At 42.4% G+C, this 23,939-nt stretch overlaps 1 protein-coding gene across 1 annotated transcript; it reads left to right on the top strand.

Annotated features, from left to right (window-relative positions):
* The first annotated feature begins 3,217 nt into the window (after positions 1 to 3,217).
* On the top strand, positions 3,218 to 19,417 carry LOC125596744. Its single transcript, XM_048771791.1, has 2 exons — positions 3,218 to 5,297; positions 17,225 to 19,417. The coding sequence occupies exons 1-2, from the start codon at positions 4,364 to 4,366 to the stop codon at positions 18,070 to 18,072; spliced, it is 1,782 nt and encodes a 593-aa protein (XP_048627748.1). The 5' UTR covers positions 3,218 to 4,363; the 3' UTR covers positions 18,073 to 19,417.
* The last annotated feature ends 4,522 nt before the right edge of the window (positions 19,418 to 23,939 follow it).

Below are 23,939 nucleotides of genomic sequence, written 5' to 3'. Positions count from 1 at the left end.
ATGGTAATCTCTAAAGTTACTGTCTCAGCCTCAACACTCTATTAACCCCAAAGCTCCATCTCTTCACTTCTTGGTCTTCATCTCAACAGTGTGGTCAGAGCTAGATATGGTGAAGACACACACATCAAATCCGAGATGTAGTCAAGAAAGGAGGAAGCAAGATGTGATCTTCAGCTTCCTTATGGAAGAGGTATGTGAGCTTGTTAAATATACTTGTGATGTGTGGGAAATGAACAGGAAGCCAGAAAGATGGAAGGGAGGTACAAGCTGTAAGAGGGGAAGGTTGAGAAAACTTTCTAAGGAGTGGTTAATGAAGAGAAGGGTATGGAGAAAGGATAGCGAGTCTGAGCACTTAAGTGGCAGGATGAGTGTAATCTTGAAGAGAATCAAGGATGCACTTCAGCAGATGGTTATAGGAGAGTGTTCATACTCAGCTTACATGGGAGAAACAGTAGGAGACAGTGCGGATATGAGAGGAATGGATACCAAGAGGGCAGATGAGTGTGTGACAAAGGAGGAATGGGATGAGTTGGTTAAGCATGTGTATGCTTTGGCTACGACTCGGAGTCTGGGTGCTCCTGCCAAAGCATCCACATCTAAACCCATCATCATTGACTCTGGAGCAACACACCACATGATCAGTGACAAGAGACTAATCAGTGAGGTTAAAGCAGCAACAGGGAGTGTCATGATAGCCAATGGTACCAGGATCCCAATAGAAGGAGTGGGAAACCTCAAGCTGTTTGAGAAGAACTCCACTGCCTTCTACCTACCTCAGTTTACATCCAATCTAATCTCAGTTAAGAAGGCTACAGTTGATCTGGATTGTCAAGTAGTTTTCAGACCAAATGAAGTTGAGTTCCAGGATTTGAAGACTGGAAGGGTTATTGGCAGAGGAGACAGCAAGCATCAGCTCTATCATCTCCAAACAACTGAGGCGCCTAGTCCTGTGGAGTCTGTGTGTTTAAGCAGCACAACGGATAGGTGTGATAATCTCACATGGCATGCAAGGCTGGGACATCCTCATGCCAAGGCAATTGAACTGATTCTACCAAGTATGGCGTTCAATCACTTGGAGTGTGAAGCTTGTATACTTGGAAAGCACTGTAGGACTGTCTTCCCAACATCAGAAACCAGATATGAGAATTGCTTTGATCTGGTGCATTCAGACGTGTGGACAGCTCCCTGTATGTCTAGAGACAGCCATAAGTACTTTGTGACTTTCATTGATGAGAAGTCAAAGTACACATGGATCACCATGATTCCCTCCAAAGACAGAGTCCTAGAAGCCTTCATGAACTTCCAAGCATATGTTACTAATCAGTACAATGCCACTGTGAAGATTCTGAGGTCTGATAATGGAGGAGAATACACTAGCAATGCTTTCAAGAGTCATCTTGCAAAGCATGGGATTGTGCAACAAACTAGCTGTCCTTACACACCACAACAAAATGGGGTGGCTGAGAGGAAGAACAGACATTTGATGGAGGTTGCGAGATCAATCATGTTCCACATGAATGTCCCTAAGAGGTTTTGGAGTGATGCTGTTCAGACTGCTTGCTATCTCATCAATAGAGTGCCAACCCGTGTCTTGAAGAAACTGTCTCCCTTTGAAGTATTGAACAAGACCAAGCCACACATTGATCATTTGAGAGTCTTTGGGTGCTTATGTTATGTGATGATTCCCGGAGAAAGAAGGAACAAGCTAGAAGCAAAGAGTACTAAAGCTATGTTCATTGGGTACTCAATCACTCAGAAAGGCTACAAATGTTATGATCCAATAACTAGGAGGGTTATGGTATCTAGAGAAGTGAAGTTTGTTGAGTCTAAAGGGTATTATGAGGAGAAGAAATGGGAAGACCTAGAGGATCTGTCCCGAGCTCCATCAGAGAAGGCAACAACATTGAGGGTGTTGTTGGAGAGGCTAGGGATAGGATTATCCCAAGATCAGGAACCAGGAAGAACAGGACCTACTAATCAAGCTGGAGAAGCTGGAGGAACAACTCCTCTTGATCATGAGAGGGGGAATGGATCTGAATCAGGGGAGCAGGAGCATAACCAAGAGGATTCAGGTCAGCATGATCAGGAGGAGACACAGGAAGTAGAGAGTGGAGCTCAGTCAGGTGGAAATGAGCAGGGAGAACCTACTGGAAATGAGCAGGGGGAACCTACTGGTTTAAGAGAGGAAGCACAAGAGAATGTTCAGGCTGAAGAACAGGTTGAGACCTTGCGGAGGAGCACAAGGATAAGGAGGGATCCTTCCAACTGGGTAAACACGAGAGTGTACTACAATGCCCAGGCTGTGGAGCATCCCTCTCAAGCCATGTGTTCCTTTGCTGAGTTTCCAGAAGAGCACATGGTGTTTATGTGTAACTTGGATGAGAATGAGATACCAAGATCTTATGAAGAAGCTATGAAGCACAAGGTTTGGAGAGATTCAGTAGGAGATGAAAGGGATGCAATGATCAGGAATGACACTTGGTATGAGAGTGAATTACCTAGAGGGAAGAAGGCAGTTTCAAGCAGATGGATCTTCACCATTAAATATCTTGCAAATGGGGAGATAGATAGGCACAAGACCAGGCTGGTTGCAAGAGGATTTACACAGACTTATGGAGAAGATTACATTGATACTTTTGCACCAGTGGCCAAGCTTCACACAATTCGAATTGTGTTATCCATTGCAACAAACTTGGAGTGGGATTTGTGGCAGATGGATGTGAAGAATGCTTTCCTGCAAGGTGAGCTAGAAGATGAGGTATATATGCTTCCTCCTCCTGGTCTTGAGCATCTAGTAAAGCCAGGAAATGTTTTGAGATTGAAGAAAGCTATATATGGGTTGAAGCAGTCTCCTAGAGCCTGGTACAGGAAGCTGAGTACAACACTCAATGGGAGAGGGTTCAGGAAGTCTGAACTAGATCACACACTCTTCACACTGGTCGGGCCATCAGGGATCATTGTGATTCTAGTGTATGTGGATGATTTGATTATCACAGGGAGTGATAAGGCTGGGATTAAAGCCACTAAAGAGTTTCTCAGGTCAGTATTTGATATCAAAGACTTGGGAGAGATGAAGTATTTCTTGGGGATTGAGATATGCAGATCAAAGGAGGGTTTGTTCATGTCTCAAAGGAAGTATGCAATGGATATGCTAAAGGAAGCTGATGTGCTTGGAGGAAAGATAGCTAAGACACCTCTTGAGGAGGGGTATTGGTGTGATCCTGATCAGGATTGGAATCAATGGATTGAAGCCAATGTATGGGTCAGCTATACCACTGATCATGGTGCAGTTTAATGGACAGTATCATACTCTTATTGGCATGATCTATGAGGTTCTGGATAGAGAGAAGAGAAGAACTGTTGGTACTGCCTTGAAACAGCTTGAACAAAGAGGATTCAACCAACTGAGCTTAACAGGAGCTATGGAGACCATTCACCTCATCCAAATTTGTATGGAGAACAAGGAAAACATGTCAGGAAGTTTCTGGATTGGGTTATATTTGGATCTAGGCGAAATAGGGCTTTTTCGGTCCAAAAAGAGAGTTGCAGCCAGAATCTTGATCCACTTGCTTTCTAGCTGGCCTAACAGGACGTGGAGGATCTAAAGTTCATTAGGAGACACTCCAAATCAAGTTCAAGTCGTGGCCCATCATAAACCAAAGAAGAACCAGCTTGTTGGTTTGATTTAATTGCAATGTAATGGGTTTAGTTTATTGGGCTTTCATTTAATTTAAACCAAAGACAATTAGGAATTTGAGTAAACCAGATTTGGGTAGATTAATATTTAAAATAAACCAATTTCGAATTGGATTAGGAGATTAAACCATCTTGGTTTAAATTTAGGGTTTTCAGTTTTATTCTTTTAACATATGTAGCCACGTTTTGGCATGAAGATCAATCAATCGACATTTTTTTCAACTTCTTTGTTTTGAGTTTTCTCTCAATTCTGCTGGTGTGTAATATCCAGCTTGGGTTCTCTGATTTGGTGTGTCATATCCAGATCAGAAGCCTTGGAGTATCAGGAGGCGAGCCATCTCTCTTGTGTCCCACATCAATCCACAAACCTTGATACAGATCGAGTCTTTGATTCTCTGTTTGCAAGGATTATCTCTGTGATCCATCCTAGACACTAAGCAGGGTGATCCTGTGTCTGTGGGGCAGAAAAAAACATCTTTATAGCATCCCATAGCTCTAAGGAGAAGACCATATCCATCACCTTTCATCCACCCACGCCCCCTTCAAGTGATCCAGGGAGAGACAGCCATTCCAGGGCTGCACCAAGTGGTATCAGAGCCTCTTGAGGGTTAGGGTTTGAAGTTTTAACAAGGGAGCACGAAATCTATCAGTTAACAAACTGTATTCTATGTCTGGATATGAAGAAGAGCTTACAATTCCATTCTTCTATGGGAAGATTGATACAGAGGCATATCTTGATTGGGAAAAGAAGATGGAGTTTCTCTTTGGACTCCTATACTACACTGAAAAGAAAAAGGTATGTCTAGCAGTCAATGGACTCTGTGGAAGTGCATTCTCATGGTGGCAGAGAGTTTCTCAGACTAGGAGATTTGAAAAAAAACCTCAAATTATTTCATGGGTGGAGATGAAGACCTTGATGAGGAAGAGGTTTGTCTCGCAGTGGAAACTTTCAAAACTAAAACCAGAAGCAGCAACAAAGCTTACTATTTTAGATCAGCCTGCCTATTGGTCTGAATTGCCATTAAAACCGGCTGAGAGAAGATCTGTGGTTCCTGTTCTATCATTGAAACAAGAGGAGGAAAAGCAGCAAGCTTCTATATTAGCTTCTCCAATACAACAGATTGAGGAGAGTCATAAAACTGAACCAGAACCAACAACTCTTTGTTTAAAACTAGAGGAGGAGGCAGAAGTTGCAGAAGCTGAGTGTGGCCACGTGCCTGATCAAATAAAACAAGAAGAAAAGGTTCCTGGAGGGTCATCTAAAGCTCTTGAATTGGTGCTTCCTACTGTTGAGCAAGGTGATAACTTTAAGTCTTTAGCTTGTGAGTTACTAATCAGACCTTTGGTATGTCTTCAGCTCAGCTTAGTGGAACATCTGAGAGTTGTTAAGGGCTTGCAACAAGTTGTTTTTGAACCAGGAGGAAGCTTGTGTGTGGTTAGAAGAAACAAACAAATTCTGGATCAGAAAGCAACTGCATACAAGCTCAATTTGCAAGGTTCATTCACTCTTGAAAAACAAGATTTGTGGTCAAATCTTTTTAAAGGGAGAGAGAATGGTATGATAAAAACTATTTGCAGAGAGAATGAAGGAGAGTCAGGAGGTAACACGTCCTTTATCAGGTTCATAACTGACCAGAACAAGCTGAGAAGAGATAAACAGGAACTGGTGGTGGTTAAAGAGAAGCCAGAACTGGAGGATGAGTATGGGGACCAAACCACACGACCACCTGACCAGAAGGATGTTAAACTGAGAGTACATGGTCTCATGTTGATGACCAGGACGTGGATAGGATCATCCTGGAGAGAAGCATTCAACTGCAAACTCAACAAAGTGGAGAAATCATCTGCCTTAGAAGCCACATGCAGTGAGGAAAGTTCCAAGATGTTGCTGAGACATGAAGAAGGACTGCAGAGCTTTGTGTTTCATCCTGGAGAGACTAGAGAGGTGATGATATATCTCATGGCCAGGTCAGGAACTTTGGAGTTAAATTATCAAGGTTCTGTCATCCTACAGAGCTTGGATTTGAGGACAAATCCTTTTAAAGGAGGAGGGGATGGTGTGATCCTGATCAGGATTGGAATCAATGGATTGAAGCCAATGTATGGGTCAGCTATACCACTGATCATGGTGCAGTTTAATGGACAGTATCATACTCTTATTGGCATGATCTATGAGGTTCTGGATAGAGAGAAGAGAAGAACTGTTGGTACTGCCTTGAAACAGCTTGAACAAAGAGGATTCAACCAACTGAGCTTAACAGGAGCTATGGAGACCATTCACCTCATCCAAATTTGTATGGAGAACAAGGAAAACATGTCAGGAAGTTTCTGGATTGGGTTATATTTGGATCTAGGCGAAATAGGGCTTTTTCGGTCCAAAAAGAGAGTTGCAGCCAGAATCTTGATCCACTTGCTTTCTAGCTGGCCTAACAGGACGTGGAGGATCTAAAGTTCATTAGGAGACACTCCAAATCAAGTTCAAGTCGTGGCCCATCATAAACCAAAGAAGAACCAGCTTGTTGGTTTGATTTAATTGCAATGTAATGGGTTTAGTTTATTGGGCTTTCATTTAATTTAAACCAAAGACAATTAGGAATTTGAGTAAACCAGATTTGGGTAGATTAATATTTAAAATAAACCAATTTCGAATTGGATTAGGAGATTAAACCATCTTGGTTTAAATTTAGGGTTTTCAGTTTTATGACAAGGTATGAAGTGAGCCATCTTAGAAAATCTATCAACAACCACAAAGATGCTATCTCTTCCTTTCCTAGTTCTAGGCAATCCTAAGACAAAGTCCATAGAGATATCAATCCATGGTGCAGTAGGAATAGGGAGAGGTGTATACAAACCTGTTGGTTGGACCTTAGACTTGGCTTGCTTGCACACGACACACCTTGAGCACACACGCTCCACTTCTTTCTTCATACTCGGCCAGTAGAAGTGCTCCTGCAAGGTGGAGAGTGTTTTGGCGACCCCAAAGTGTCCCATCAGCCCTCCTGCGTGAGCTTCCCTAACATACAATTCTCTCAAAGAACCACTAGGAACACACAGGCGGTTATCATAGAAAAGAAATCCTTTTACTTGATAGAATTTTCCACTAGCATGTTTCTCAGATTCTCTAAACACATCTTTAAACTCAGGATCATTAGCATAGCAAGATTTGATGTGTTCAAATCCTAAGAGTTTAGTTTCCATTGAAGATAAAAGAGTATACCTTCTGGAGAGTGCATCAGCCACTACGTTCTCCTTACCTTTCTTGTAGTGAATGACATAAGGAAAGGTCTCAATGAACTCCACCCACCTGGCGTGTCTCTTGTTCAGCTTCTGTTGCCCTTTGAGATGTTTAAGGGATTCATGATCTGTATGGATCACAAACTCCTTAGGCCACAAGTAATGTTGCCACACTTGTAAAGCTCTCACCAAGGCATACAGCTCCTTGTCATAGGTAGGATAGTTTAAGGTGGCGCCTCCTAGCTTCTCACTGAAATAAGCTATGGGTTTCTTATCCTGCATCAACACAGCTCCAATTCCAATACCAGATGCATCACATTCAATTTCAAAAGTCTTAGAAAAGTCAGGAAGTGCAAGTAAGGGAGCACTTGTTAACTTCTCTTTTAGCATTTGAAATGCCTCTTCTTGTGCTGGTCCCCAAGTGAAACCTACACTCTTCTTGACTACTTCAGTCAGGGGTGCTGCAACTGTACTGAAATCTCTCACAAACCTCCGGTAGAAGCCAGCAAGTCCATGAAAACTTCTGACCTCTCCAATAGATTTAGGAATCGGCCACTCCCTGATAGCCTTCACCTTTTCCTCATCAACCTGTATGCCCTGTGAAGTCACAACAAAACCTAAAAAGACAAGGTTATCTGTGCCAAAAGAGCACTTCTTATAGTTAGCATACAGATTTTCTTTTCTAAGCACATCTAGAACTTGCTTCAAGTGATTAACATGTTCTTTCATAGTCTTGCTGTAAATCAGGATATCATCAAAGTAAACAACTACAAATCGTCCTATCAAAGCTCTCAAGACATGATTCATTAATCTCATGAAGGTACTAGGTGCATTAGTAAGCCCAAAAGGCATCACAAGCCATTCATACAATCCTAGCTTAGTTTTAAAGGCAGTTTTCCACTCATCTCCTTCTTTCATTCTAATCTGGTGGTAACCACTCTTTAAATCAATTTTAGAAAAGACACATGAACCATGTAACTCATCTAGCATATCATCTAAGCGAGGAATAGGATGTCTGTACTTAACTGTTATGTTGTTGATGGCTCTGCAGTCCACACACATCCTCCAGCTTACCAACAGATACACTTTTATCCATAAGGAGAAACAAGTTACCCTGGCGCCAATGACCCCTCAGGAGGTACACCAGGATCAGATGCATCTCAAAATGAAGAGAGGAGAGTCCAAGGCCGCCAGCAAATCCTTGCTTCTTGAAGAGACCAGCCAGGTAAGTAAACTCAACCTCTTTGCTACTGCTAAAGATATCAAAACTGCTGTGATTGAACAATCAAATTTGATACTAGTAGTTTACAAAGAATTGTTGAGCTCTACTACTAACCCTGCTCCTGAGACTCCAGAGGAGATTGAGTGTCTTTTGCAGGAGTATAGAGATGTGTTCCCAGAGGACAATCCCATAGGTCTGCCGCCTATTAGGGGAATAGAGCACCAGATTGACTTTGTACCAGGAGCTACTTTACCAAACCGTCCAGCATACAGGACCAACCCTGTGGAGACTAAGGAGCTTCAGAAACAAGTCAATGAGCTAATGGAGAAGGGACATATCAGGGAGAGTATGAGTCCTTGTGCTGTACCTGTCCTCTTGGTGCCAAAAAAAGATGGAAGCTGGAGGATGTGTGTGGACTGCAGAGCCATCAACAACATAACAGTTAAGTACAGACATCCTATTCCTCGCTTAGATGATATGCTAGATGAGTTACATGGTTCATGTGTCTTTTCTAAAATTGATTTAAAGAGTGGTTACCACCAGATTAGAATGAAAGAAGGAGATGAGTGGAAAACTGCCTTTAAAACTAAGCTAGGATTGTATGAATGGCTTGTGATGCCTTTTGGGCTTACTAATGCACCTAGTACCTTCATGAGATTAATGAATCATGTCTTGAGAGCTTTGATAGGACGATTTGTAGTTGTTTACTTTGATGATATCCTGATTTACAGCAAGACTATGAAAGAACATGTTAATCACTTGAAGCAAGTTCTAGATGTGCTTAGAAAAGAAAATCTGTATGCTAACTATAAGAAGTGCTCTTTTGGCACAGATAACCTTGTCTTTTTAGGTTTTGTTGTGACTTCACAGGGCATACAGGTTGATGAGGAAAAGGTGAAGGCTATCAGGGAGTGGCCGATTCCTAAATCTATTGGAGAGGTCAGAAGTTTTCATGGACTTGCTGGCTTCTACCGGAGGTTTGTGAGAGATTTCAGTACAGTTGCAGCACCCCTGACTGAAGTAGTCAAGAAGAGTGTAGGTTTCACTTGGGGACCAGCACAAGAAGAGGCATTTCAAATGCTAAAAGAGAAGTTAACAAGTGCTCCCTTACTTGCACTTCCTGACTTTTCTAAGACTTTTGAAATTGAATGTGATGCATCTGGTATTGGAATTGGAGCTGTGTTGATGCAGGATAAGAAACCCATAGCTTATTTCAGTGAGAAGCTAGGAGGCGCCACCTTAAACTATCCTACCTATGACAAGGAGCTGTATGCCTTGGTGAGAGCTTTACAAGTGTGGCAACATTACTTGTGGCCTAAGGAGTTTGTGATCCATACAGATCATGAATCCCTTAAACATCTCAAAGGGCAACAGAAGCTGAACAAGAGACACGCCAGGTGGGTGGAGTTCATTGAGACCTTTCCTTATGTCATTCACTACAAGAAAGGTAAGGAGAACGTAGTGGCTGATGCACTCTCCAGAAGGTATACTCTTTTATCTTCAATGGAAACTAAACTCTTAGGATTTGAACACATCAAATCTTGCTATGCTAATGATCCTGAGTTTAAAGATGTGTTTAGAGAATCTGAGAAACATGCTAGTGGAAAATTCTATCAAGTAAAAGGATTTCTTTTCTATGATAACCGCCTGTGTGTTCCTAGTGGTTCTTTGAGAGAATTGTATGTTAGGGAAGCTCACGCAGGAGGGCTGATGGGACACTTTGGGGTCGCCAAAACACTCTCCACCTTGCAGGAGCACTTCTACTGGCCGAGTATGAAGAAAGAAGTGGAGCGTGTGTGCTCAAGGTGTGTCGTGTGCAAGCAAGCCAAGTCTAAGGTCCAACCAACAGGTTTGTATACACCTCTCCCTATTCCTACTGCACCATGGATTGATATCTCTATGGACTTTGTCTTAGGATTGCCTAGAACTAGGAAAGGAAGAGATAGCATCTTTGTGGTTGTTGATAGATTTTCTAAGATGGCTCACTTCATACCTTGTCATAAAACTGATGATGCATCTTTGGTAGCTGATCTATTCTTTAGAGAAGTTGTTAGATTGCATGGTATGCCTAGGACTATAGTTTCTGATAGAGATACTAAGTTCCTTAGCTATTTCTGGAAAACTCTGTGGGGAAAGTTGGGAACTAAGCTATTGTTTTCAACTACTTGTCATCCCCAAACTGATGGTCAAACTGAATCAGTCAATAGGACATTGTCTACTCTTTTGCGTGCCATCATTAAGAGTAACATTAGGACATGGGAGGATTGTTTACCACATGTAGAGTTTGCATATAACAGAGCAGTGCATTCAGCTACTAAACTCTCTCCTTTTCAAGTTGTTTATGGGTTTAACCCATTGTCTCCTCTTGATTTATTTGCTTTACCTTTAAAAGAACAAACTAACCTTGATGGCAAGCAAAAGGCCGAGTTTGTTTTGTCTTTGCATGAACAGGTCAGGAAGAACATTGAGGAGAGGACCAAGATGTATGAGAGGCAGAAGAACAAGGGGCGCAAGGAGCTAGTACTTGAACCGGGTGATCTTGTGTGGATTCACATGAGAAAAGAGAGGTTTCCTGTTGAGAGGAAATCAAAGTTGCTGCCAAGGAAAGATGGACCTTTCAAAGTGCTGAAGAGAATCAACAACAATGCCTACCAGATTGATCTTGAAGGGAAATACACAATCAGTTCTACTTTCAATGTTTCTGACTTGGATCCTTTTATTGCAGATGATTTGGATTTGAGGTCAAATCCTTTTAAAGGAGGAGGGGATGGTGTAGCCATGAGTAGAGACATTGGAGAGCTGAGTGAGTCTGATGAGGGAGAGCCAGACTTGAGAAGAGAAGAGCCAGACTTGAGCAGAGAAGAACCAGAGCCAGACTTGAGCAGAGAAGAACCAGACTTGAGCAGAGAAGAACCAAATGAGCTAGCCAGCTTGTGGAGTGGACCAGTAACCAGATCAAGACTGAGAGCACAAGAGGAGAGGCTCCAGGAGATAGCCAAAACCGTGGGCCTTGGTTCAAGACAAGGAGATCAAGATAAACCAGCTTGTTGGTTTAATTTAATTACTTTGTAAGGGTTTTGGTTATTGGGCTTTCATTTAATTTAAACCAAAGACAATTAGGATTAGAATTAGAATTAAACCACCTTGGTTTAGCATTAGGGTTTTCGATTTTCACTTTAAGAACATGGGGGCTGCAGCCTTGTTTTCTCAACTTTCAATCTAAGAATTATTCAGTCAACTTTGTTGTCTTGTCTCTAGCTTTCTCTGTTCAGCTCTAGAACATTGATCTCACTTAAAGGAAGGAATTCCTGTGAATCCCATCTTAGACAATACAAGGTGATCTTGTGTCTTTGAGTAGCAAACCATCCTTGGCGCCAACCCATAGGCTCAGGGAGACGTCCACAGTTCAAAGGAGAGCTAGTAGCCTCTTAGAACATCCTCTATCCATCCACCTTCAAGTGATCCAGAGTTTAAGCCATACCCAGGCTGCACCAAGTGGTATCAGAGCCTGGATTACTAAACTCAACTCTTCTTATAGGTCCTAAGCTCAACTCGTTGCCCTCTTATAGGTCCAATGCGTGCTCTCTGAACTCCAGCAGCAACCGCGTCCCTCTCTTGCCCTGCATTATCACCAGGTAAAGTTTCATTAGCTTGTTGAACACGGTTGTAAGTGTTTTGCATTCTTCTGGTTATCTCAGCTATCATAGCCTCAAATTGAACTTGGTTGAGGTTGATTTGCTGGACAGCCGGTTCTCCTGAACTCTCAGGTTGCTTTCCATCTCGCCTCTCTTCACTCATTGTTCCTGAAATAGTTAGAGAAAACACAAAGCCAGGAACAAAATTATATCTCTCTCTCACTCAAGTTTTCAAATCGCCAAGTCTCAGCTCTTCCCACAAGTTCAGTTGAAAAACAAAGTTCTACACTTAAGATCTAGAACTAAAACCCCAATGAATCAGATAGGAAGTATTAAGAGATTTAGGCACCAGCTGACTTTACCACCCTGAGCTGGATTTCTCCTCAGCTAGCTGGATTACTCTTCAGCTATATATTTTTTTTTGATTTGGATCAGAGATCTCTTTTCTTTTCTTTTTTTTTTTTTGATTTGCAGGGTTGGCTCAGCTGGCTTACAACAGATAGAAAGATAAGAGAAGTGTTTGATGGAATGAATGATCTGAGTAGTCAAATTGCAAACCCTAACCTTCAAGTGGCTCTGATACCACTTGGTGCAGCCTGGGTATGGCTTAAACTCTGGATCACTTGAAGGTGGATGGATAGAGGATGTTCTAAGAGGCTACTAGCTCTCCTTTGAACTGTGGACGTCTCCCTGAGCCTATGGGTTGGCGCCAAGGATGGTTTGCTACTCAAAGACACAAGATCACCTTGTATTGTCTAAGATGGGATTCACAGGAATTCCTTCCTTTAAGTGAGATCAATGTTCTAGAGCTGAACAGAGAAAGCTAGAGACAAGACAACAAAGTTGACTGAATAATTCTTAGATTGAAAGTTGAGAAAACAAGGCTGCAGCCCCCATGTTCTTAAAGTGAAAATCGAAAACCCTAATGCTAAACCAAGGTGGTTTAATTCTAATTCTAATCCTAATTGTCTTTGGTTTAAATTAAATGAAAGCCCAATAACCAAAACCCTTACAAAGTAATTAAATTAAACCAACAAGCTGGTTTATCTTGATCTCCTTGTCTTGAACCAAGGCCCACGGTTTTGGCTATCTCCTGGAGCCTCTCCTCTTGTGCTCTCAGTCTTGATCTGGTTACTGGTCCACTCCACAAGCTGGCTAGCTCATTTGGTTCTTCTCTGCTCAAGTCTGGTTCTTCTCTGCTCAAGTCTGGCTCTGGTTCTTCTCTGCTCAAGTCTGGCTCTTCTCTTCTCAAGTCTGGCTCTCCCTCATCAGACTCACTCAGCTCTCCAATGTCTCTACTCATGGCTACACCACATAAACAACTTGAAAAGGAGAGAGTTTAGTAGCTGAATGCACTGCTCTGTTATATGCAAACTCTACATGTGGTAAACAATCCTCCCATGTCCTAATGTTACTCTTAATGATGGCACGCAAAAGAGTAGACAATGTCCTATTGACTGATTCAGTTTGACCATCAGTTTGGGGATGACAAGTAGTTGAAAACAATAGCTTAGTTCCCAACTTTCCCCACAGAGTTTTCCAGAAATAGCTAAGGAACTTAGTATCTCTATCAGAAACTATAGTCCTAGGCATACCATGCAATCTAACAACTTCTCTAAAGAATAGATCAGCTACCAAAGATGCATCATCAGTTTTATGACAAGGTATGAAGTGAGCCATCTTAGAAAATCTATCAACAACCACAAAGATGCTATCTCTTCCTTTCCTAGTTCTAGGCAATCCTAAGACAAAGTCCATAGAGATATCAATCCATGGTGCAGTAGGAATAGGGAGAGGTGTATACAAACCTGTTGGTTGGACCTTAGACTTGGCTTGCTTGCACACGACACACCTTGAGCACACACGCTCCACTTCTTTCTTCATACTCGGCCAGTAGAAGTGCTCCTGCAAGGTGGAGAGTGTTTTGGCGACCCCAAAGTGTCCCATCAGCCCTCCTGCGTGAGCTTCCCTAACATACAATTCTCTCAAAGAACCACTAGGAACACACAGGCGGTTATCATAGAAAAGAAATCCTTTTACTTGATAGAATTTTCCACTAGCATGTTTCTCAGATTCTCTAAACACATCTTTAAACTCAGGATCATTAGCATAGCAAGATTTGATGTGTTCAAATCCTAAGAGTTTAGTTTCCATTGAAGATAAAAGAGTATACCTTCTGGAGAGTGCATCAGCCACTACGTTCTCCTTACCTTTCTTGTAGTGAATGACATAAGGAAAGGTCTCAATGAACTCCACCCACCTGGCGTGTCTCTTGTTCAGCTTCTGTTGCCCTTTGAGATGTTTAAGGGATTCATGATCTGTATGGATCACAAACTCCTTAGGCCACAAGTAATGTTGCCACACTTGTAAAGCTCTCACCAAGGCATACAGCTCCTTGTCATAGGTAGGATAGTTTAAGGTGGCGCCTCCTAGCTTCTCACTGAAATAAGCTATGGGTTTCTTATCCTGCATCAACACAGCTCCAATTCCAATACCAGATGCATCACATTCAATTTCAAAAGTCTTAGAAAAGTCAGGAAGTGCAAGTAAGGGAGCACTTGTTAACTTCTCTTTTAGCATTTGAAATGCCTCTTCTTGTGCTGGTCCCCAAGTGAAACCTACACTCTTCTTGACTACTTCAGTCAGGGGTGCTGCAACTGTACTGAAATCTCTCACAAACCTCCGGTAGAAGCCAGCAAGTCCATGAAAACTTCTGACCTCTCCAATAGATTTAGGAATCGGCCACTCCCTGATAGCCTTCACCTTTTCCTCATCAACCTGTATGCCCTGTGAAGTCACAACAAAACCTAAAAAGACAAGGTTATCTGTGCCAAAAGAGCACTTCTTATAGTTAGCATACAGATTTTCTTTTCTAAGCACATCTAGAACTTGCTTCAAGTGATTAACATGTTCTTTCATAGTCTTGCTGTAAATCAGGATATCATCAAAGTAAACAACTACAAATCGTCCTATCAAAGCTCTCAAGACATGATTCATTAATCTCATGAAGGTACTAGGTGCATTAGTAAGCCCAAAAGGCATCACAAGCCATTCATACAATCCTAGCTTAGTTTTAAAGGCAGTTTTCCACTCATCTCCTTCTTTCATTCTAATCTGGTGGTAACCACTCTTTAAATCAATTTTAGAAAAGACACATGAACCATGTAACTCATCTAGCATATCATCTAAGCGAGGAATAGGATGTCTGTACTTAACTGTTATGTTGTTGATGGCTCTGCAGTCCACACACATCCTCCAGCTTCCATCTTTTTTTGGCACCAAGAGGACAGGTACAGCACAAGGACTCATACTCTCCCTGATATGTCCCTTCTCCATTAGCTCATTGACTTGTTTCTGAAGCTCCTTAGTCTCCACAGGGTTGGTCCTGTATGCTGGACGGTTTGGTAAAGTAGCTCCTGGTACAAAGTCAATCTGGTGCTCTATTCCCCTAATAGGCGGCAGACCTATGGGATTGTCCTCTGGGAACACATCTCTATACTCCTGCAAAAGACACTCAATCTCCTCTGGAGTCTCAGGAGCAGGGTTAGTAGTAGAGCTCAACAATTCTTTGTAAACTACTAGTATCAAATTTGATTGTTCAATCACAGCAGTTTTGATATCTTTAGCAGTAGCAAAGAGGTTGAGTTTACTTACCTGGCTGGTCTCTTCAAGAAGCAAGGATTTGCTGGCGGCCTTGGACTCTCCTCTCTTCATTTTGAGATGCATCTGATCCTGGTGTACCTCCTGAGGGGTCATTGGCGCCAGGGTAACTTGTTTCTCCTTATGGATAAAAGTGTATCTGTTGGTAAAGCCATCATGTACTGATCTCTTATCATACTGCCATGGACGTCCAAGAAGGATGTGACTAGCTTCCAGGGGTGCTACATCACAAGTGATCTCATCCTGGTACTTTCCCACTGATAGCAATACCTTCACTTGCTTGGTGATCTTTAATCCTCCCTCATCATTGATCCATTGCAACAGATATGGCTTAGGATGCTTGAACACTTGAAGACCCAACTTCTCCACCAACTCAGCACTTGCTACATTAGTACAACTTCCTCCATCAATGATCAAGCTACAAACCTTTTCTTGAATCAAGCATCTGGTGTGAAACAAGTTTTCCCTTTGCTCATCTTCTTTGGGTTTAGGTTGAGCATTGAGAAGTCTCCTGGTGACTAATAGCTCTCCACGGACAGGGTACTCCACGCCTTCCTCATCAGACTCTTGGCCGGCGTCCTCCTCTTCAGATATCACCTCCCCGTCGGCTAAGATAGTCATCACCTTCTTGTTGGTGCACTCATTAGCATAGTGACCAAAGCCATGACACTTGAAACACTTAATGTTCCTGGTCTTAGTAGGTGTGGCTACTCCTTTACCCTTGTCATCTCTCTTGTTCTCCACTGAAGAAGACCCTTCTTTGGACTTATCCCCTGGCTTATCTTCCTTGGAGTAGGCCGGTTTTGAGGCAGGGGTGTATGAAGACCGGGTAGAGCTCTTCCTCTTGTTCTGCTGCTCAATCAAAATAGCCTTATGTAGCAGTTCATCCATGTCCTCATACTCTTGTAGCTCCAACCTATCTTGTATATCTCTGTTAAGACCTCCTTGGAATCTAGCCATAGTAGCTTCTACTTCTTCTTCTAAGTCAGCTTTCAACATGAGTGTTTCCATCTCCTGGTGATAGTCCTCTACACTCTTAGATCCTTGAGAAAGCCTTCTCAACTTCTGGTGTAGATCTCTTCCATAGTGATTAGGAACAAATCTCTTCTTCATCACAGTTTTCATCTCAAACCATGAAGCTACCTGAGGCTCTCCATTGCGTCTCCTGGTAGTAGCAATCTGATCCCACCAGCTAATAGCATAACCACAGAATTCAGTAGCTGCTAGTCTCACTTTCCTCTCCTCAGTGAACTGTTGGCAATTGAAAACCAGTTCAATCTTCTTCTCCCACTCTAAGTAAGCATCAGGATCATTCTTCCCATGGAATGGAGGGATTCTAAGCTTGAGATTGCCTAGGTTATCAGTAGCTGGTCGCCTGCGGTTGTGATTTCTACCATGATGACTAGCCTGAGATCCATCATCACTTTCATCAGCTGAATCTTCTTGATAATGTTCTCCATAAATCTATGCCAAAAGTAGAGCTGAGGACGCGATCAAGTGCTGAAGACGTTCGGATTTGAAGATGTCTAGGATTTAGGACGAACAAGGAACGTCTAGGGTTTTAGGTTGAGTCGCCGGTTTAGGCTTTTTAGGTTTCGATTTAGGTCTCAGGGATTTAGAGGCTATCGACATTTTTTTCAACTTCTTTGTTTTGAGTTTTCTCTCAATTCTGCTGGTGTGTAATATCCAGCTTGGGTTCTCTGATTTGGTAAAAGAATAAAACGTGGAACTGGTATGATAAAAACTATTTGCAGAGAGAATGAAGGAGAGTCAGGAGGTAACACGTCCTTTATCAGGTTCATAACTGACCAGAACAAGCTGAGAAGAGATAAACAGGAACTGGTGGTGGTTAAAGAGAAGCCAGAACTGGAGGATGAGTATGGGGACCAAACCACACGACCACCTGACCAGAAGGATGTTAAACTGAGAGTACATGGTCTCATGTTGATGACCAGGACGTGGATAGGATCATCCTGGAGAGAAGCATTCAACTGCAAACTCAACAAAGTGGAGAAATCATCTGCCTTAGAAGCCACATGCAGTGAGGAAAGTTCCAAGATGTTGCTGAGACATGAAGAAGGACTGCAGAGCTTTGTGTTTCATCCTGGAGAGACTAGAGAGGTGATGATATATCTCATGGCCAGGTCAGGAACTTTGGAGTTAAATTATCAAGGTTCTGTCATCCTACAGAGCTTGGATTTGAGGACAAATCCTTTTAAAGGAGGAGGGGATGGTGTGATCCTGATCAGGATTGGAATCAATGGATTGAAGCCAATGTATGGGTCAGCTATACCACTGATCATGGTGCAGTTTAATGGACAGTATCATACTCTTATTGGCATGATCTATGAGGTTCTGGATAGAGAGAAGAGAAGAACTGTTGGTACTGCCTTGAAACAGCTTGAACAAAGAGGATTCAACCAACTGAGCTTAACAGGAGCTATGGAGACCATTCACCTCATCCAAATTTGTATGGAGAACAAGGAAAACATGTCAGGAAGTTTCTGGATTGGGTTATATTTGGATCTAGGCGAAATAGGGCTTTTTCGGTCCAAAAAGAGAGTTGCAGCCAGAATCTTGATCCACTTGCTTTCTAGCTGGCCTAACAGGACGTGGAGGATCTAAAGTTCATTAGGAGACACTCCAAATCAAGTTCAAGTCGTGGCCCATCATAAACCAAAGAAGAACCAGCTTGTTGGTTTGATTTAATTGCAATGTAATGGGTTTAGTTTATTGGGCTTTCATTTAATTTAAACCAAAGACAATTAGGAATTTGAGTAAACCAGATTTGGGTAGATTAATATTTAAAATAAACCAATTTCGAATTGGATTAGGAGATTAAACCATCTTGGTTTAAATTTAGGGTTTTCAGTTTTATTCTTTTAACATATGTAGCCACGTTTTGGCATGAAGATCAATCAATCGACATTTTTTTCAACTTCTTTGTTTTGAGTTTTCTCTCAATTCTGCTGGTGTGTAATATCCAGCTTGGGTTCTCTGATTTGGTGTGTCATATCCAGATCAGAAGCCTTGGAGTATCAGGAGGCGAGCCATCTCTCTTGTGTCCCACATCAATCCACAAACCTTGATACAGATCGAGTCTTTGATTCTCTGTTTGCAAGGATTATCTCTGTGATCCATCCTAGACACTAAGCAGGGTGATCCTGTGTCTGTGGGGCAGAAAAAAACATCTTTATAGCATCCCATAGCTCTAAGGAGAAGACCATATCCATCACCTTTCATCCACCCACGCCCCCTTCAAGTGATCCAGGGAGAGACAGCCATTCCAGGGCTGCACCAAGTGGTATCAGAGCCTCTTGAGGGTTAGGGTTTGAAGTTTTAACAAGGGAGCACGAAATCTATCAGTTAACAAACTGTATTCTATGTCTGGATATGAAGAAGAGCTTACAATTCCATTCTTCTATGGGAAGATTGATACAGAGGCATATCTTGATTGGGAAAAGAAGATGGAGTTTCTCTTTGGACTCCTATACTACACTGAAAAGAAAAAGGTATGTCTAGCAGTCAATGGACTCTGTGGAAGTGCATTCTCATGGTGGCAGAGAGTTTCTCAGACTAGGAGATTTGAAAAAAAACCTCAAATTATTTCATGGGTGGAGATGAAGACCTTGATGAGGAAGAGGTTTGTCTCGCAGTGGAAACTTTCAAAACTAAAACCAGAAGCAGCAACAAAGCTTACTATTTTAGATCAGCCTGCCTATTGGTCTGAATTGCCATTAAAACCGGCTGAGAGAAGATCTGTGGTTCCTGTTCTATCATTGAAACAAGAGGAGGAAAAGCAGCAAGCTTCTATATTAGCTTCTCCAATACAACAGATTGAGGAGAGTCATAAAACTGAACCAGAACCAACAACTCTTTGTTTAAAACTAGAGGAGGAGGCAGAAGTTGCAGAAGCTGAGTGTGGCCACGTGCCTGATCAAATAAAACAAGAAGAAAAGGTTCCTGGAGGGTCATCTAAAGCTCTTGAATTGGTGCTTCCTACTGTTGAGCAAGGTGATAACTTTAAGTCTTTAGCTTGTGAGTTACTAATCAGACCTTTGGTATGTCTTCAGCTCAGCTTAGTGGAACATCTGAGAGTTGTTAAGGGCTTGCAACAAGTTGTTTTTGAACCAGGAGGAAGCTTGTGTGTGGTTAGAAGAAACAAACAAATTCTGGATCAGAAAGCAACTGCATACAAGCTCAATTTGCAAGGTTCATTCACTCTTGAAAAACAAGATTTGTGGTCAAATCTTTTTAAAGGGAGAGAGAATGGTATGATAAAAACTATTTGCAGAGAGAATGAAGGAGAGTCAGGAGGTAACACGTCCTTTATCAGGTTCATAACTGACCAGAACAAGCTGAGAAGAGATAAACAGGAACTGGTGGTGGTTAAAGAGAAGCCAGAACTGGAGGATGAGTATGGGGACCAAACCACACGACCACCTGACCAGAAGGATGTTAAACTGAGAGTACATGGTCTCATGTTGATGACCAGGACGTGGATAGGATCATCCTGGAGAGAAGCATTCAACTGCAAACTCAACAAAGTGGAGAAATCATCTGCCTTAGAAGCCACATGCAGTGAGGAAAGTTCCAAGATGTTGCTGAGACATGAAGAAGGACTGCAGAGCTTTGTGTTTCATCCTGGAGAGACTAGAGAGGTGATGATATATCTCATGGCCAGGTCAGGAACTTTGGAGTTAAATTATCAAGGTTCTGTCATCCTACAGAGCTTGGATTTGAGGACAAATCCTTTTAAAGGAGGAGGGGATGGTGTGATCCTGATCAGGATTGGAATCAATGGATTGAAGCCAATGTATGGGTCAGCTATACCACTGATCATGGTGCAGTTTAATGGACAGTATCATACTCTTATTGGCATGATCTATGAGGTTCTGGATAGAGAGAAGAGAAGAACTGTTGGTACTGCCTTGAAACAGCTTGAACAAAGAGGATTCAACCAACTGAGCTTAACAGGAGCTATGGAGACCATTCACCTCATCCAAATTTGTATGGAGAACAAGGAAAACATGTCAGGAAGTTTCTGGATTGGGTTATATTTGGATCTAGGCGAAATAGGGCTTTTTCGGTCCAAAAAGAGAGTTGCAGCCAGAATCTTGATCCACTTGCTTTCTAGCTGGCCTAACAGGACGTGGAGGATCTAAAGTTCATTAGGAGACACTCCAAATCAAGTTCAAGTCGTGGCCCATCATAAACCAAAGAAGAACCAGCTTGTTGGTTTGATTTAATTGCAATGTAATGGGTTTAGTTTATTGGGCTTTCATTTAATTTAAACCAAAGACAATTAGGAATTTGAGTAAACCAGATTTGGGTAGATTAATATTTAAAATAAACCAATTTCGAATTGGATTAGGAGATTAAACCATCTTGGTTTAAATTTAGGGTTTTCAGTTTTATTCTTTTAACATATGTAGCCACGTTTTGGCATGAAGATCAATCAATCGACATTTTTTTCAACTTCTTTGTTTTGAGTTTTCTCTCAATTCTGCTGGTGTGTAATATCCAGCTTGGGTTCTCTGATTTGGTGTGTCATATCCAGATCAGAAGCCTTGGAGTATCAGGAGGCGAGCCATCTCTCTTGTGTCCCACATCAATCCACAAACCTTGATACAGATCGAGTCTTTGATTCTCTGTTTGCAAGGATTATCTCTGTGATCCATCCTAGACACTAAGCAGGGTGATCCTGTGTCTGTGGGGCAGAAAAAAACATCTTTATAGCATCCCATAGCTCTAAGGAGAAGACCATATCCATCACCTTTCATCCACCCACGCCCCCTTCAAGTGATCCAGGGAGAGACAGCCATTCCAGGGCTGCACCAGGTATAAGGTCTTGCGTGAGGGGGAGGTTGAAGAGAACCAGTTGTTTGAGGATGCTAAGCTGTATAGGAGGATGGTTGGAAAGCTGATCTACTTGACGATTACAAGACCTGATATATGCTTTGCAGTGAATCAAGTGAGCCAGCATATGCAGGCACCAAAGGTTCATCATTGGAAGATGGTTGATAGGATACTGAGGTATTTGAGTGGCACGTCTGGTCAAGGAGTTTGGATGGGTTGTAATGGCAGTACAGAAGTGGTTGGATATTGTGATGCTGATTGGGCAGGAGATAGAGTGGACAGGAGATCAACTACTGGGTATTGTACATTCATTGGAGGGAACTTGGTCACTTGGAAGAGTAAGAAGCAGAAGGTTATCTCCTGTTCAAGTGCTGAAGCTGAGTATAGAGCCATGTTGAAGCTGACAAACGAGTTGGTGTGGATCAAGGGGATCTTGAAGCATTTGGAGATTGAGCAGAGTACTCCTATGACAATGCATTGTGACAATCAAGCAGCTATCCACATTGCTTCGAACTCAGTCTTTCATGAGAGGACGAAGCATATAGAAGTTGATTGTCACAAGGTGAGGCAGATGATTATACTTGGAGTTATATTGCCATGTTATACAAGAAGTGAAGATCAGCTTGCAGATGTGTTTACTAAGGCAGCGAGAGTAAAGACAATGGAGTCCATACTATCAAGACTTGGACTCATTGATCTTACTCCTAGGAGCTGAGCCCCTTAACCATGGAGTCTCCACTCTTTTTCCCTCATCAAGGTTTTATCCCATTGGGTTTTCCTTGGTGAGGTTTTTAATGAGGGAGGTCTTCATGGTTTCCAAGCTTGACTTGTTCTACATGGTCAAGCTTGAGGGGGAGTGTTGAGATGAGGAGATGAAGAGTGGATACATGGATAGAGGAAGGGATTTGGAGCAGGCAGTAACTTGGAGATTTACCACAGTAACTTTATTGTTACTGTGGTAACTGAGTTAAAAGACTTGGGAAGTTACCTTGCATCTATGTGAAGAGTGAATCACGCCAGGAGGAGTCTGGATAAGCAAGGAGGAGTTTGGATAAGGTCTGGTCAAGGCTAGAGAGCTTTAGACAGGCTGGCACCAGCTGGAAAGCTAAAGCAAGATGCCCAAGCATGTGAGGAACCTTATTGGCTAGTTTAAATCAAGCATCTTTGACTACACATGCTTCTTATCCTAGCTAGAGTGAACCTGGACGAATTGATGTATCCCTAATCTATATGTGTTGTAAACTCTCTCATTAATCAATCTAATGGAGTTTTGAGTCTCTCTCTATTCTCTCACTAAAATCTCTTAATCTCTTTAATCTTTTCATCTGATTATCCTGGATTAGTTGAATCATGCTCTAATACACAAAAGTGTATACAGGTGATGTCTCTGGCACGTTGGGGGTTGGTAGTTTTGGCTGGCTCGGTTTTGTTGTCCTTCGTGGGTTCGGTGGTGCGAGGCTTAGGCCGGCTGTCTCCTTCAACCCCTTTTCCTTTGTCCACCGACTTGTTGTAGTTGCTATTGCTTGAATTCCAAGAAACTTGAGACTTGCCCTTGGAGCTCTTCTTCTTGATGTGTTGTTCAGCTTGGATACCTAGATGGAACAGGTCCTTCATGTCAGCATATACATGTCTCTCCACCTTGCAGCTTAACCTCTCCTGTAAACCATCAAGGAACTGAGCCATGGTAGCTTCCTCATCTTCATTAAGGTCCAAACGGTTTCTTAGTTTCTCAAACTCTTCATAGTACTCTTCCACTGACTTGCTGCCTTGCTTGAGTGCCCGCAACTTCCTTTGCAAGTCTCTGTGAAAGTGTTGAGGCACAAACCGTTGCTTCATCGCATCTTTCATGTCTAGCCAAGAGTCTAGTTGCCTCAGGCCGTTCCTTCTCCTATCGGAGCACAATCTATCCCACCAGGAAAGTGCATTGTCCGTGAGCTGAGCTACTGCCAAGGCAACTCTTTTAGGACCAGGGTGGTTATAGTAGGCAAAAATGTGATCCATCCTTTTCTCCCAGTCTAGGTAAGCTTCTGGATCAACCTTTCCCGCATAGCCGGGAGCATTCATCTTGATATGCTCGGGCCCTTGGTTATAGTTTTGTTGGCGTGGGGCTCTGTGTTGAGGTAGGAGTTCCTCTTCTTCAAACCCTTGGTGCCGGTTTTGCCTGCGTGGAGCTCTGGGTGGAGGTGCAAACCCTTCCTCCTCTTCTTCTTCACCATAGTCATCTGGTTGCAACCCTGCTCTCTGGTTTGGTATTGGACCGTGCTGCTGTCCCGTGTCTTCATCAGTCTGCTGGTTCCGGGTGCTAGTCTCCGGGTTGTCATGGACGGGCACTCCATATCTTCTGTTGTTTGGATTCAAGAACCTATCAACGTTCCGTACTGGTTGCAAAGGAGGAGGTCTTTGCTCAACTCTAGTCATCCTTTCCCCAAGGTCTTGCCGCATAACCCTCATCTCTTCTCTCAAAGCGTTGAGGACTTGCATCATGGTAGCTTGCTCACTCGCTTCTCCCATGTATGCGGTTGAGTTGTACCTTGCAAGATAAACAAGAGATGCCTTAGCTTTTCAATAGGTAAATAAGAAAGAAAACGAGAAAGAAAAGATACAAATTTCCTTTTTTTTTTTTTTTTTATAAG

Source organism: Brassica napus, unplaced genomic scaffold, assembly GCF_020379485.1.
Source record: "Brassica napus cultivar Da-Ae unplaced genomic scaffold, Da-Ae ScsIHWf_1273;HRSCAF=1818, whole genome shotgun sequence".
In the NCBI taxonomy this organism is placed as follows: domain Eukaryota; kingdom Viridiplantae; phylum Streptophyta; class Magnoliopsida; order Brassicales; family Brassicaceae; genus Brassica; species Brassica napus.
The sequence above is the reverse complement of the archived record's forward strand: the minus strand, read 5'-3'. Positions and strand labels throughout refer to the sequence as shown.